At 40.4% G+C, this 16087-nt stretch overlaps 1 protein-coding gene across 4 annotated transcripts in view; it reads right to left on the reverse strand.

The window, feature by feature from the left end:
* ITGB6 (integrin subunit beta 6) overlaps positions 1-16087 on the reverse strand; it is a 472483-nt gene that overhangs the window by 170850 nt on the left and 285546 nt on the right. For all 4 annotated transcript variants that reach the window (XM_069224209.1, XM_069224208.1, XM_069224207.1 and 1 more), the window contains one exon: positions 13046-13141. In XM_069224209.1, coding sequence (XP_069080310.1) covers positions 13046-13141 — 96 coding nt within the window. The remainder of the gene's footprint in view (positions 1-13045; positions 13142-16087) is intronic.

Here is a 16087-nt window from a genome sequence, read left to right on the forward strand (position 1 = left end):
GAGATTCTGTCATTGGGCTCATACTCTCTGTTTAAGAGCCTGATGCTTTGCTGATCGACTGATTATCAGAGGACAAAGTCTGATTCTGCTTGCTGACCCACACCATGGATAGGTAAATATGACAATGTGACTGAATCGCATGTTTTGCCTTTTCTTCCTAGCTACCAACTGCGCTGTTTTGATAGTTCCATAGTTAGATGTTTTTCCAAAATTTGTGTTCTAAATTGTTTTGCATGAAGCCCAACATGCTGATGCTAATCTGGGTTAGATGAGGGTATTCACATGATGTCTGACAAATTTCAGGGACTAATGTTTGATGAATTATCTTGCTGGGTTCTATGTATGCCATATCACTATTGCAGCTGACTCTGCTATTGCTCTGTACCATTGCCTGAGGCTGTGTTGTGATTCAAGCTTTGATTAGATTGTGTTTCTTCTGTTGTTTTGGTCAACCAGTATTGTTCTTATATGTGTTTCATTTGATACTGAGATTAATCTACATGACTGTAGCATTGTTAATATAAGGGAAATAAACTTACTAAACTTTTATTAAATGTGTGGTTATTTATGGCTGAAAAGTCATGATGTGTGGAAATTACTTACTCCATTGATTATTGATTGTTGACTTGATTAATGATTATTGATTATTGTGTATTGATTTTTGATTCTGTTCTGGAGCTATGGCAAGAACAGCTTAAACGAGTCAAAAGGTTCATCGACTTATACGCATCCCCTTGTAAGTTTACTTATTAAGGACCGACGTGCTAACATTACTAAGGCCAGCCCCCAAGTATATTTTCTAATATACCTACAGGAAATAAAATCCGCAATTTTCTCAGGCAAAGAACTACTCCTGTTTGCAGAATACGATTTTCCAAGGAAGATTCTTGATATCTTGTACTGACATGTTCCAAGGTACACATCTGTACTTACTCAGCATGTACATTCCATACAAATGAATGCAACATTCAGCTGCTACCACCACATTACTAAAGGACATGCATTTCAAAATAAGTGCAGTTTGGGAGTTTAGTCGAGCTTCACATTTGCAATCCATCGTCCTGGCCAGTGGCTTTTTGTAACTTTGATCCACCTTTATGGATAGCACAGGTCAATAAATTGTTTACTCTTTTCTTCTTTCGGCGGTCTTGCTCTGTTTTCACAAGTGCAAGCACGAGAGTGTATTATGTCACCGCAATGCAGTATGGAGGCAAAATATGGCTGTTTCACTAGTAGTGTTTTTCTGATTCTGGACAGGGCCCTGCGTGCCCTTGAGCCAAATTGCACAAGGTTGCTAATTCACAAAAATATGAAGTTCCAAATTTAACAAATGATTCTTCTCATTGATGGGTGTACCAAACAGATATATCTCGTGGGTAAACCGTGTACAGGCAGTGTGCCCATGAAAAATTTGCTCTACGATACAAAACTACATGCAAATTGCTCATGGATGGTTAGGGATCTAGATAAAAGTCTAGAGCTGTCCGGCACTATAACTTGCCTGTGCCACGTTCCCCAAATCATCTTCCAGAAACAAATGAAAACCATTCTCATAAAAAACACACCTTGTAGGATGGCTCTGAACCCAGCCAGAAATGCCTATGCAGTGCATACTGTCATGACAATAGGCACATGCATGCAAAGTTATTGTGGGCCCTCAAAAGCATTTTCCTACTTCTCGAACTAGACTATTGCAGTTATTCCTCTCTTCACAATTTGAATGACTTTAAAATGCAACATCAGCACCATTTTCCATATTAAGAACATTATGTTTCAAAATATAATAATGGTGTTGTAAAACAGATGGTATTGTTTTTGTGTAGTGATTATACACACACCTATGGGTTGGTCTCCACTAATAATTGATAATACTTTGGAGAATAAATACCTATCGATATCACTATATCTTCTTTACAGTGTTGTACATAGAGGCACACTTGGTGTAAACTATGTCACACTATATTCCGGCAGGAGACCAGTTTGAGAAGAAAATGTATCTTCTCGAGACATTTTCTGCACTCAGTAGTCTCCCATAGACAACAATTAAGTGAAAATGAATAACTTGAAGTTTTGAGATATTTAGCAAAATGTGCAAGCATAATTGAAATTGTGTCCTGGTCTGTTTTTCTTTTAGAGTAGAATTGGTGATGGTATGTATACTTACGAGTTATGGAGTTAATTGTGCAACAAAAGGAAAGTTACTATGAATCATACATATAGTGCCAAATAAAGAACTATTGTGCACATTACTGTTGAAATATCTTGGCGCGAAATGGAATGACTAGTTATGATATAGTTACGCAATTAGTCCTTGTGAGCACTTCACACTACAGAACGCAAGGGTGTGTCTTCCACTGTTGCAGCAGGTACAGTGACACTGGGCCCCTAGGGTCCTCTGAACCATGATTATCGGTCTATTTTATAATTTAACCATTGGGCAAGGAGCCTCTTTCCTTCCTTGTACCAGGACCAATGACAACTGACGAACTGTAGATTTTTCCCAAAATATTTCCCTCTTCAACATCCTTTTCTTGTTGAACAAAAGCTCTGATCACCTCCATCATAACGGAGACAGGTCGACCAAATCTCACTCAAGAAGGGCAGAGTGGCTATTTGGTGGCAGTATTTACTGCAGGAATTTAGCTTTCTGCCTCTTAAATCTGCAATAAACATGACAAAGCCATTGATTTGATTTAGATAAAATACAAGATTTGTGTTTATTTTCAGCACATAGGTTTTCAATATATTTTCCTCGAATTAGATCGACACGTCTGTAGCTTTAAACTGGTCATTTTCTCTCCTCACAGTAACTTGTCAGGAAGCACATTGGTGTGTTTTTTGGTTGCCAGAATACCCACACGTGTAGGGCAGAGACTAGAATGTTTTTCTCTAATTAGGAAAATATATAGTCCATTAGACCCCTTTCCCTCTACATCCTTCAGAAACAAACCTTGTACTCCTCCAGGCCTAGCTTATGCTCTGTCTGCTACAATTGGCAGAAAACGTTAAACCAGTGACGTAATGAAACCTGAGCCCCTCCTTCTTCCCCCCCTGCAAAGTACATGGAGGCCCCCTCCAAACTCACTCAGGAGCTCTCAGGTCAGGGCACTGTGCTGAGGGCCCACCCTGGAGCTTGCCCCCTGTGCCCTGCAGAGCAGGGGTTTTGCGGGGGCCTTTGTTCACCACTGCTGTAAACACTTCATTCACTTCCTGTCAGTGACAGCCAGTTATCACTTAGGCCAGCCCCCAAGTATATTTTTGCAATACAGGTGCAAGGAATAAAATCTGCAATCTCCCCAGGCAAAGAATCACCCCTGTTTGCATAATACAATTTTCCAAGGAAGATTCCTGATCTTGTACTGACATGCTGCGAGGTACACACCTGTACTTACTCAGCATCTACATTCCATACAATGAATGCAACATTCAGCTGCTTCCACTATTTTACTAGAGGGCATGCATTTAAAAATAAATACAGTTTTGGAGCTTAGTCGAGTTTCACGTTACAATTCATTGAATGGTGCAAGTGTGTTTTTGTGAAGTTGATCCACCTTTATGGATAGCACATCTCAATAAATGGTTTACTCTTCTCTTCTGTGTAGCAGTCTTGCTCTATCATCACAGGTGCAAGCATGAGAGGTGTATTCTGTTACCATAATGCAAAAATATGGCTGATTCACTAGTAGTGTTTTAGGGGATAGCGCAAATCGCTCTGTCCCTCTTCTAATCTCTCTTTAGTGGGATTTTAACCATGCCCATGTTACGTCAGTCACTTTCATTGGTTCGTGGGCTTGCCTTTTAAAATCCGCTTGTTTTCCTTCATGAAAGGCAGGCATACATTATGGCCCTCCTCGAGAGCACCGGTAAACTATTGGAAACATACGAGGCTCTATGTTTTCCGTATGGTTTCTGGACTACTTTTTCTCTTTATTTCTTATTTTGTTTTTTGTTTTTTTTCATTTAATGTGGCAAGAAAAGTCTGGTTAGGAGTTTACAATGCTATCAGCTCTAACTCAACATAATGCGAGATCTGTTGCATTTTAAATGCTTGTTTTCTGATGGTCAGAGCCCTGCGTCTCTTAGCACTAAGGACAATGGCCACTGCAAACTGCGCACAGGCAGTTTGCCCATGAAAAACAGCGCTCTCCAAAGTAAATCTATGTACAAATTGCTCATTGGTAGACAGAGATATACATTGTTATCCAAAATACTTGAAACCCTCTCACACTCGCAGTTATTCATTAACATAATATATATATCCATTCATGAGAAGCTGATGTTCTGCATTAAATGGAATGAAGAATATTTCTTCAACTTGAAAAATAACGTTATTTGAGTGGTGAAAAAGTAGCAATTCCTTTTTTAAGTTCAATAGATATGTTCCCCACTACATCAAACACGTCCAAACTCTATTACACCAAACTTAGCAGGTGTGAAGAACTTTTCTCAGAATAGGTTCTGAATGTAAATTTTTTCAGCAGTTTATGAGAAACTTGTGCTAGAAAACGTTGAGGGTGGGCAGTGCAGCGTATGTATTAAATATTCTTTGATATTTGGACTGGGCTTTAAAACGGTTGACCTTCTGTACGGCCTTTTCTGTAACCCGTTTTGAACTAGAAAAAAGCCTGACTAGCTGACACAGCTATATTTCTCATCATATATGCAGGTCTCAGGAGTTTGATAATAGGCTGAAAGACCACAAGAATCTGAGCGCTTCTCACATACAGAAAATGTTGCTCCAGGTGCAGTTTTTACATGAAGTGAATATTCTATAACCGCTCCCAAGCCTGCGTAAAATAAATAAATCTCAGGGAACCAAGGGCCATATGTACGAACACATTTTCCCATAGACACAGAATGGGCAAAACTCTTTGATACATCTGGCCCCAAGTTATGTCATGGGGACCAGCCTCAATCTGTGGTACATGAAGGGATACTCTAAAAACAAGCATTTGCAATGCAATGGGTCTCGCATTTGCTCGAGTCAGAGCTATTAGCATTTTAAACTCCTAACCGGACTTTTCTTGCCACATAAGCTGAAAATTAAAAGTAAAAGAGTTTACCATAAGCAAGCCATTTCAAAGCGTCATGGCCGCCATGAGCATCAGCGTGAAGAGACACACAAAAGGAAAAAGAAGTTCGCTTGCAGACAAACGTATCAGCAAATGTGCAATTACCCACGTAACAAGGGCGATGGCCAAGGTAGTAACAAACCCTTGCCAAGGAGGAAAAACGGAAACCATTTACCAATGTCATCAAAGGATTTAGGAAGAGCAAGCCCACAAACGAGTGATAGTGATGGGCATGTGGTGGGTGTTGTTAAAAGCCCAGATACATACCAACACGGAAAAGCTTGCGCGCTGCTATGCTCGACCTAAAGAAGAAAGTGCCCTTTAATTGCAAATACGCAAATTGGCCGCCTATGTACCAGAACCAAAATAGTTGTCTTCAACGTATTCAAGAATAATTGCTGAAACATAAAAAAAGACAAGAAAAGATGAACATACAAAAGAAATCGAAATTTGTTAATGGGCCGGTGGCTCGTGGCTAATGTATAGGACCAGAAATCATTGCCTCGACAAAAGCCTGTGCACAACAGGCGTTGTGGATATACGGACTGGGTGGAGGGCCTGGCCGCACTCTCTATAGTCTGCCTCCTAAGCAGCTGACTGAAATGGAATTCTTTTTAGGCAATTCCATTTGTCCATGATATCCCCGGCTCTTTCACCTTTAGATCTCCAGGTTTGGCCTCTCTTGTAAGCAAGCCTACACTACAGCACGCTCTGTAGAAAATGGCATTCCTTTCCATTCCCTCTTTTTTTAGGAATGACCTAATATAAAATCAGGACAAGAGTTTGACACTGGAATACACAACATAATAATAGTGAGCATATTACGATGAAACTTTAGAAATATTATCTGATGTGAGCATTTATGAGATTGTGTGGTCCTATTTTGATACCTAAAATGCATACGTAATGTTTTGTTTTGACAGCCCAAAAAACAACTGGGTATCTTTTGAGAGATATTTAAAATATGGCTTAGGTAAAGTAGAGCAGTTTAGCCACAGGCCTCATGTATATGTTAACAGGAAAGGGGGTAACATTGCTTCCTGGGGTATACCATAGGGGAGTATTTCGGGTTGTGATGTCAAGAAAGACATGGAGTCAGTCTATCTTTAAGGAAGGATCTCAGCTATCCTATGATTAAGCTAGCAAATCTTACTTTCTACAGACTGTTGCTTAAGCTAAACTAGTCCATGGCGTTGATGGCTGCGGAAAAATCCAAACAATGAGGACACTGTAGCAAAGCCACTTTTTCTGCATTATCACTCTAGATTTTTCTTTCTTCTGGACCCTATTGTTGCTGACTAGTTTCACTTTACCACTGCTAAACAGTAGTAAACTGTCTGTGTGTCTGCTCTAAAATATGTGCTGTACACTGGAAGCCTCTAATTGTCTTATTTAACTTCCTTGTAAGTCCATTGTAAATGGTGTTGAAAGTGCACCTACGGAATGGAAAGTTAAATGTCATGTGTGCTGCAATGTTTATTTACACCACCCTGGTGTGTGACAAAAATAAATGTCTGCCATGAGCAGCACTGTGCTATGGCTGGCCTGCAGTTCAAATGGACTGCACTGACACAACAGGAAACATGCCTTTACCATGTAGGAAAAGCCTATTTATGTATATTAAGAAGTCCCCTCTAAAGAGTTTTGTGTAAGTCCAATGGGCAGGTTTCTAACAGGTCACACTACATAATGGATTTAGTGTTCCTTTACAGTGAAATAAAGTCCAAAAGCTATTTCACTGTGAAGGATTTTCTAGGCGTTTCCCTAAGTAAACTCAGATGGGATTAAATTCTTACTTCCCTCTTTCTGCTTAGGAAAAGATTAGAAAAATGCTTCAATGATATTTCCTGCTTAGTTTTTAAAATGTAATGATGAATTCAGATTTACAACAATTTTAGCAGAAAATTACTTTAGGCTGTGTGAGGCAGAACAGGGAAAAATCTACTCTGCCACTCATCACATCTTCAGAGATGATATACACATCCTTTGGTGGGGCAGTTAAAATCCTTGGCTTACAGGAGAGTGACCTGCCTTTAAATCCAGAAGGGCCAGTGGGTGTTAACTGCTGCCTACGTAGCAAGAATTAGCCATTTGGAAGTGCACAGGAAGAGCCGGCAGAACAAAGGGCAGTGTCCGCATGGTTTTGACTTGGAGATACCAAGGGGGAGTTCTCTTATTCATGCCCAGGGCCCTCACAGACATACAGGCTCTAGATACTGTTGAAAAGAAAGCCAGTATAGACCCTGTTGTGTAGCACAAGATCTTAACTGAATAGGGGAATGCCTAAAGACAGGTCTGGCATAAGTATGTAGCTTTCATGAAACAGGGGCAAAGAGGAACTGCTGCAAAAGGAGGTGAATTGTGGGGAAATGGTTTGGATTGGGTAGCATAATTTCTCTAATCATGACCCAGTGTACAGAATAAACCTGACAACTCCATCATCCCCTCTTTTAGTATATTCCTGGACCTGGGAAGACTCCTTTGGAGACAAAGTCTCTTTTGGAAGAAAGTTCCTGCTTTGTGTTGGCAAAAGACACCTCAAACAAGGACTCAAGGGCTCCTAACTCCTGCCGGCATCCAGGGAGTGGAACTTATTTCCAGGGGTCAAGTGGTTGGCCTCTTATTTTCCTGCTTGAGGATCACAAGAAGCAGAAGGACTGAACTGAAGTAACTGTCCAAGAACTTTGACGAAGTTGGGATATTTTTTTCAACAGCCAGTGGTTCAGGACAAGGTGCTGGAGTGTTCCCTAGGAAGTTGAACCCAAGGATGGTATGATAATTAGGTTTGTCCCACCCTGAGATTTTTGCCCACTTAAATCTTATTTAGCCTACCTTGTTACAAAAGTTTCAAGGCAAGTGCAGCCTTACCTGGCTACAATTTACAGCCTTGCTTCATTACTGAATTTGACCTTTCCAGAAAAGGGGACTAAGGCCAAAGATAAAACTTCAGACCAATGAGGCAAATCTATCCAACCAGTGAAGCAACCTCGGTGGCTGTGAATCCAGGTGTGTTGTGTTTGTTTAAGCCAAAAGCAATAGCTTTAATTGAAGTTTGATGGCGATGAGTCTGATTTTGAGGAACCATCGCTGGCCACAGCCTCGGACTCTACCACACTGAAAGATTTCGACTTCCATTATAAAGACTGTCAGAAGGTAAAAACTGCGACTGGGACAAACCACTTTGTGTGTCCGACCGCTGCTCCATTGCAGCAGGCTGGAACTTGTGCTTAGGCCCCAGTCAATCGCAATCAGTGCCTCCTTATTTTTTCTCTGTGCTTTTTGCCATGTAATCTAAAAAAAAAATCATATCTCTGCTTCCCCGAAGGATAGTTTGATGATCTTGGTGTCTTTTTGCTCATTGCGTATTTTTATCATATCATTCAGCTGGCAAGGGTGCCCTTCTTCCAAATTAATAACTTGGTTTCTGTGAGTCATCAGCACAACTAACGTATGAAGAAGGGCATTCTTATTTTCAAAGGCCCGTAAATGTGTCAGGGTACGTTTTCACAGAATTTTACTAAACATAACTGCAGTAAAACAGGGCAAAAACTACTCAGCTCTCAAGGATTCAGGGATGGTGTTTTCGGTAGAGGCCACACTAAAGCAGCTTTCCACATGAAGGATATACTGCTCTCTAGTAAATTTACATTGAACAGCTGTATATAATCTTATGGGAGTGAAGGGCAGAGCAGGATTTTTTACCTTCACGAGGACTGTATAGGACTGAGTTTATTGCTACAAAGTCACTCCCCCACTGCATACCTGCTTTATACTCTAAAAAATATAGGAGAATAGTTTGTCAGAACTGTTGTAGGGTCCCTCGCAGGGCAGTGGCTTGGCAGGCAGTATTCAGGATTTTCTTTGTGATTGAATTACTGCTTCAAGGACTTGGTAGACAACCAGGGATCCAGTTTCTGAATTTAGCCTCATATTGAATGGGTCTGTCAGAGGCTGTCTGTTTAGTTTGCTAGATGGGTATGTGCATTTTGAGAAAGCTGCTGGCACATGAATGATTCCCAGTTCACTGTAAATACTGGGGCTACTAGGTGGACATTTACGAGTTGTGTGGGGCACTTCTTCTGCTGTGGGACACTTGTTCTGTGTGGAGGCTATTACCTAAGTAGCTGGAAATGAGGAGTTCCTGGGTGAAGAAAATGTGAGCTAAAAAAAACGAGTTTCTAATTAATTCATAGAATGACATTGGTGGACTTGGTTCGAAATTGGAAATGTGGTTTGTCTGGGACACCTTGAGATGTGGGGTAAAAGTTGTACATAGTTTGGTGTTACAGCACTGAAATGAACTAGAAGAGCCTGTCAGTGGTGCAAACACATTAGAATAACCACACAGACTTTTTGTAGTGAGAGCATTTTGCAGTCCATAATAAATGTTGATGGAGGTCTCCAGCAATGTCAACACATCTTTGTTGAGATATCAATGGATTCAGCCTATGGCCTTTTCCCTATAGGAAGGTTTGGATCTAAAAAACATGAATGTAAAAGTTCTTACTAGGAGGAGCCAGTATCTTCAGGCCAACCACAATCCGTTGCAGGTCATTCTTATTTATCACCTTCTCCCACCATGTACTTTAATCACTAGACACATGCTTCAAACAGAGGGATCAAGCAACCTTCATCCAAGCCAGAGGAACTTCGTAGAGAGACAACCTTCTCCAGGTGGACCAATGAAAACTTGAAAAAACAGAACTTTGACTTAGGGCCAAATTACGAGTTTGGCAGACTGAGGACCGCCAAACGTGTGGTGGCGGTTGGACCACCACATTCCTGGTGGTCCGACAGCAAAATTACAACCCTGGCTATCAGACCACTAGGGGACCTCTGCCATCACCAGGATCATGGATCCCGACGGAATGGCGGCAGTGGGAGTTGTGGTCAGCCACTGAGACGTCACTGTGCTGGTCACAAGTCCTCTTTCCACCAGCCTTTTCATGGCAGGGTCCCTGCCATGAAAAGGCTGGTGGAAAGCCAGTGCTGGGGCCTACATTCATGAAGACAAAGTTCCAGTTTCCATCAAGCCATATATGTACTCACAGGTCAGTCAGATGTATGGCTATGTCATGGTCCACCCGATGAAGTTCACATAGAAGTTTATATTATGTATTCATTTCGATCTAATGGCTTGTCTCATTAGCTTTTAGTTTGGCATTTTATTTCCCCCCCTTCACCTTTTAACATCTTATACATTTATTTTTTCCCCTATTATTTTAATACTAAAGCTACTTCTTTTCATTAATGTGATTTGGCCATTTAAGTGCTTTATTTCTTATTTGTATTGTTGTTCGATAGGGTTTCTGGTCACATTCCTCACATTTTCTCTGAGAATTGTCTTGCTGCTCAGGCTAAACTATCAATGGCGAACAAAGGCTACCCGTAAAAAACACCAAAATGTCTCTGCCGGATTATATTTCTGGATAATGTGCCTGCAAACCACTGTTCACTTTAAGACTTTGGCCTCTCTCTCAAGAGGTAGTAGGACACAAACCAGACATTCGCGAAGATGGCACATCTGGGTCTGGATTTGCCACCAGACAGCATGATTAAGTTTCAAAGAGTGAAGAATGCTGCCTTTTGTTTGCCATCTTAGAAAATTCAATCACATCAGTGTCGCTTACATGGAGTAAAGGGCAGTGGAGCAAACAGCTAAGTTTAAATGCCACATTCTGATATATAAAGCTCATTGCATCCTGAGCAGTCATGTCTAGCTCACTTATTTTTTCCTTACAAACCTTGACAATCTCTTCATTCCGAAGCCCAGAATTTACTCTAAAAACGATCAGGTAAAAGGACTTGTATGAATGCTTGTCAATTTAGGTACCTTGCCTCGAAACTTGGAACCCGCTGTAGCCACATTTGATGCCGATTGAGCAGTTCATTGCTTTCAGAAAGGCTTTCAATGCCCATCTTTTTAGTTAATTATTGCTCTATTAGTCTCTCATAGTCTAAGTAGACTTCGGTATTAAAAAGTCTATTTTTACTGGTAATAAAGTTTGTTGGTCTGTGTAGTACTTTAGAAGAAATCAATTCAGATCAAAATCAATTTTATATAAAATTATTCAAATGTTTGCAATTTCCTAAGAGGGAGGGAACTCGTTCCTTTCTCTTCATCACCACCCTTCAAGAGATTTAGTTCAGGTCAGCAAATTGGCTATATGTATACTTATCGCAGAAAATGCATGATATGAGCTTAGGTTGATTTATTCGCAGACGCAAGTAAAGAACTTTACCTGCCATTGAAGTCATGTTGCTGTACAGAAAATCAACATCTTAAAAAAGACAATAGTGCAAAAATATCGATACCTTTGTTCCACGGGAAGGCCATTTAATCACAGGGATAGTATGTTCATTAGATATCCATTTCACAACTCTGAAAATGTATGCACTCGTTTTATTTTACAGTATAAAACCTAAGTATTTGCTCTGCATACATAGTATATTTTTTAATGTATTTCCCTTGGACTCCTTTTGGCAGCTCAGGTATGCTCTTCGTTGTGTAAAAAAGCGAGGAGGGGATTGAATTGAAATAAACTAGCCTGCTTCCCCAATCGACAACTGCTTTTGTCTGATTCAAAAACAACAGAAAAAAACAATATCTCTCGTGTTTGCTCGGAAATTACCCGCACGTTTTTTGCTTTCCGACAGCCTACCCTGTCATTAGATGAAACGGCATCTCAATTAAACTAAGCAGAGGAAAAAAGTTCAAAGTCCCACAGCTAGGCGCCGTTATTCACACGTTATGATATGTGATACTCCACCCGTAGCAATAACTGAACTATTATTAGGAAATGTCACCACATGAATGCTGCGCAGTGGCAATAGCCGGGGCGTGAACTGTGTACCCCCACAGATGCTACATCGAGCCCTTACAGAAATTAATCGTAAAACATTTTCATTTAACCTCGCTCTCACCGTGTCACAAATACGGCGTGTAATTTAAAGAACGCTGATACTATTCTGTCGCGTGAGGTTTCACCTGACCAAATATTTGCGATTTTTCACGCGAAGGATTCCTTTATCGCCCCCACCCCTCCCCAACACACAGAAAAACACACGCACACCAGGCCCCCGAGTTGCAGCGCTCTGCTTTGGCGTTACCATTCAAGGAATCTCATTTATTTTAAAATGTTATGAATGGTATTGTTGGACGGCACTGCGCTCCGTTCTTCTTTTGAAAAGCTTGTTTGTCCCTTCTAGGATGCCGTAGTCCCACGCCAGCAAGTCTCTTGGCTAAATAGTCACTTAACATCAGCAATGCTTCCTAGCCAGGTTCATGTTTGTACTCTTATCTTGGCCCAGTCCCCAGTTTTAGAATGGCCTGCGTTTACCACACTTTATACAAATGTGCTTACTGCCTGCTTCCTCTTCAGCCACCCGTGAGACTATTTCTTTGACTATTCTCAAGGACCACAGCTTTATAAGCCTGCCGCGCTCCATTGTATGACGGGGTTTTGGTGCCCCTTTGATATTGACCCGCGGTGACTTGCAGGCAATTTTAAACTGACTAGGAAATTGACAAACTCCGGGATGCGTGCCAAGCCCCTTTACAAATTGTAAATTAGCTGTATTTCAAGGGACTTCATCTTTTTGAAAGGAGAAGAAATTGTTTTGGCAGCAGCCGCTCAGCTTCACAATGCTCAGGAAATGCTGGGATAAAAAAGGTCTGTCTTTGGTTTGATTAGCTTGTGAAGGACTCTTCAAAGCGGGGTAAGCGCTGATGTAACATGGCTACTGAATAAAAACAGTTATTCATGGCCTGACCTAATCCTCACCACAGAGCAATTTAAAAGCTATATTAGGGACCTTTAAGTGTCTCACAACCTAATTGGCAATGTCACAGTGGTCTTTCATACATCCACTGCGCTTCGTATTCGCATATCGGGCTACTGTGGAAGCGCTATACACAATATTATAAAATGGCAGGCGTGAAAATCAATGGGTATAGCGCTGCGTTTGCTTACCTGATAAATAGGGACTTGTGGTTTAGTGACAGCAAAGATGAGTAGGATATTGTTTTCAACAAGCTTGTCAATTAGTTGTCCAATCGTTGGGTACTCCTAGAAGAAGCAGAATGAGCACAGGTGTTAGATGTATTGTCCTAATCCAACATACAGGAACTGGGCAGAAGGGCGTCCACTTGATTGTGTCGAAGGCCTATCCAGTAGGAATGTCTTGATCTCCCACCTGGAATTGCTAAAGAAATGAGCATGACATTTCAGAAAGGCAGTAATTAAAAACATGAGTTTGAATCACAAACCTTGTATTCTTTGAGTAAGAGTGTTTTACTCCAGGAAACAAAGGTGTTCATGACAGACCCCTAAGGATGATGTAAGTCACACTTATTATAAAACATTGAGCCTAATTTACAAGGGCATTGTGCCACCAGAACGTGACTTTTTCCAATGTTCTGGTGGCGCAATGCCCTGTTCCAAACTTACAAAGCGGCATTAATACAACCTCTTTACATGCATCACTTTGTGTGAAAGAGGCATCCAATGGGTGTTGCTGTGGGCGTTCCACCACAACACCCACTGCATTTTGACGCCGCCCCAGATTTATGAGAAATCATAAACCTGAGGCAGTACCAAAAATTAACACCACACCAGGGTGGCGTTATAGTGGCGCAATGAGGTGAAATGCTTTTATTTCTCCTCGTTTTTGCTTTTCCTATGTGTGTTGCATTCTGCAGCACACATAGAAAGAGCAAAACACCATTAATGATTGTTTTTTGTGCAGGAAGGTGTCCCTTCCTGAAAATAAGCAATCATTAAATAATGATGATTTGCTACTTGTATGTGTGCTACATTCTGCAGCACACATAAGAGTATGTTGTACACATAGGAGTAACAAGTTGGCATTATTGATTGTTTATGCACAGAAAGGGTTACCTTCCTACAATTAAAGAATCATTCCCTACAACACAGGCACTAGGCAGCTAATTTCAGCGCTAGCAATAGGGAAAACACAAGGGTGTGCCGTACTATAGTAAATACGGTGCATCCTGTGTTTCTGCAATGACAGCGTGGCGCTGCAAAATTTGCAGCAGCGCCGTGCTGCACAATTTAATTGTAAATGAGGCACGTTGTGAACTGGGTACCATTTTCTGGGTTGAGGGAAAGTAGGCAGAGTTTTGTGATTGTCATTTAACTTCAGTGTCTTTCCATGGGAAAATGTGGGGACTTTTTTCCTCTGGGTGTCTTTTTTAATTTATGTTGCATATTTTGTAAAACGGAAAGAAAGTAAATATTAGTCACTTCTCTGAAGCCTTTACGACTTCTCAGCCGCCTTTATCTTTTTAGCCCTTTTTTCCTCAAGTTGCCTCTTCCCTGGAGACTTTCTTCCTCCTCATCTGAAATCATCCACTTTACACAATTCTCACTTCTCCTCTTCCCTCTCTGCCATTGTTTCTAACTCTGCTCCCCCTCTCCTTGAGCCCACCGCTCCCTCTTCATGACTCTCCTTCCACGTTTCTGTAATCTCTCATCCGTCTTTTTCTTTTTGCCTCCCACCCATTGGACCTACTTTTTCCTTTCACCTGCATCTTCTAATCCTCTGTACTTTCTTGTGATCCTTGCAGTGAGTATGTTCTTGACTTCCTTTCCTTTATTTTTTTCTTGATACCCTATTACCTCCCATTCGGTGCCTTCCGTAGAGTTTGTTGTTCAATGCTATCCACTTGTATCCAACACTTTACCTTTCTGAATGAACTAGTTCCATCTAAAGGAATACCCCGGGTCTCCATATTTTTATATGTACTGCACAATTCTACCATTCCGGATGAGCCGTGCTTTAAAAAAGTGAAATAAAATAAAATAAATGAAACTGCAATTATTTGTCAACAACGAATTCTTCTCGTAAAAACAGAAACTCATAGTCAGATGAAACTCAAGTTCTCACCCGGTGCTCCTCCAAACGCCCCTCTCTTGACCCATCAATTAAACAAGTTTTACAGATTTAGATTTTCTACTACATTAAGTTTGCCAACATACTGTATCCAGAAAATATTGAATGCATTAAAACGTAGGCTGCATTTAATTTTATTTATATGAAAAAGCAATACAAATTTCATATCATGTTAGAAATGAAAGTGAATTAGGGACAAAGTGGAAACATTAATCAAAAAAGAAAAACGAAAGGATTATAATTGCGGGATTTATAAATGTCAAATTAAACTCAGAGATGGCAATAGAGGACAATATCACAGATGTTACTCGTTATGTATTTGTTACATTAGGCGATTTATTATTTGATTTTAGGGATTTTTAGAATGATTTAGATCATTTAAATGTCTCCTGGCTAGTCTTCATTGTTTGCCTGAGGATGCAGATATGTCTGTCAATGTTTTGTTGGGGAAAATGTGCTAATGTTTCAAATGTGTTTTAAGCAACATTGTGTATTGTTAGAAATCAAATTTTGTTTGCAGAGGAGATTGCAAATAAATTCAAAATATGCATTCTAAAATGTGTTTTTCATTTGTAGTACATTGACACTATAGAGCAGGTTTAACAAGAGATATTTAAATAAAGCAATCTGTGGGACAATGTGATTTTTTGCTGACCGGGTTCTGTGTTTTAAAGTTTATTTTCACACACCAGTGAGGATTCATTGGTAGTTGCTTGCATCAAAGACACAGCTAGAACAATGAGCTTGTATTGTATGCCGATTAATGTTTTGCGAGAAGCACTGTCATTATGAAAGCGTTTTTTTTAAATACTGCGTCCAAAGTTTTATTTGATTATGGAACCTAAACATCCAGCAAATTAATTTAGGACTGTGAATTACGGAAAATAATACACAATCATACCTTGCACAAAATGTAACGATATAAACCCTATCTACCTCAGGAAATCGTGAACAATGGAACATATTTCTCAGCTGTCTGTGAATTAAGGATTTTATCATCATAATTACAGTCCCAAAACCACAAGGCAAAGTGTTAACTCTGTTGGACTACTATGATTATGAGTCATTTAGGACCTAACTATAAGTCAAGGTCATCTGCT

This window comes from Pleurodeles waltl, chromosome 3_1 (genome assembly GCF_031143425.1).
Source record: "Pleurodeles waltl isolate 20211129_DDA chromosome 3_1, aPleWal1.hap1.20221129, whole genome shotgun sequence".
Lineage (NCBI taxonomy): Eukaryota > Metazoa > Chordata > Amphibia > Caudata > Salamandridae > Pleurodeles > Pleurodeles waltl.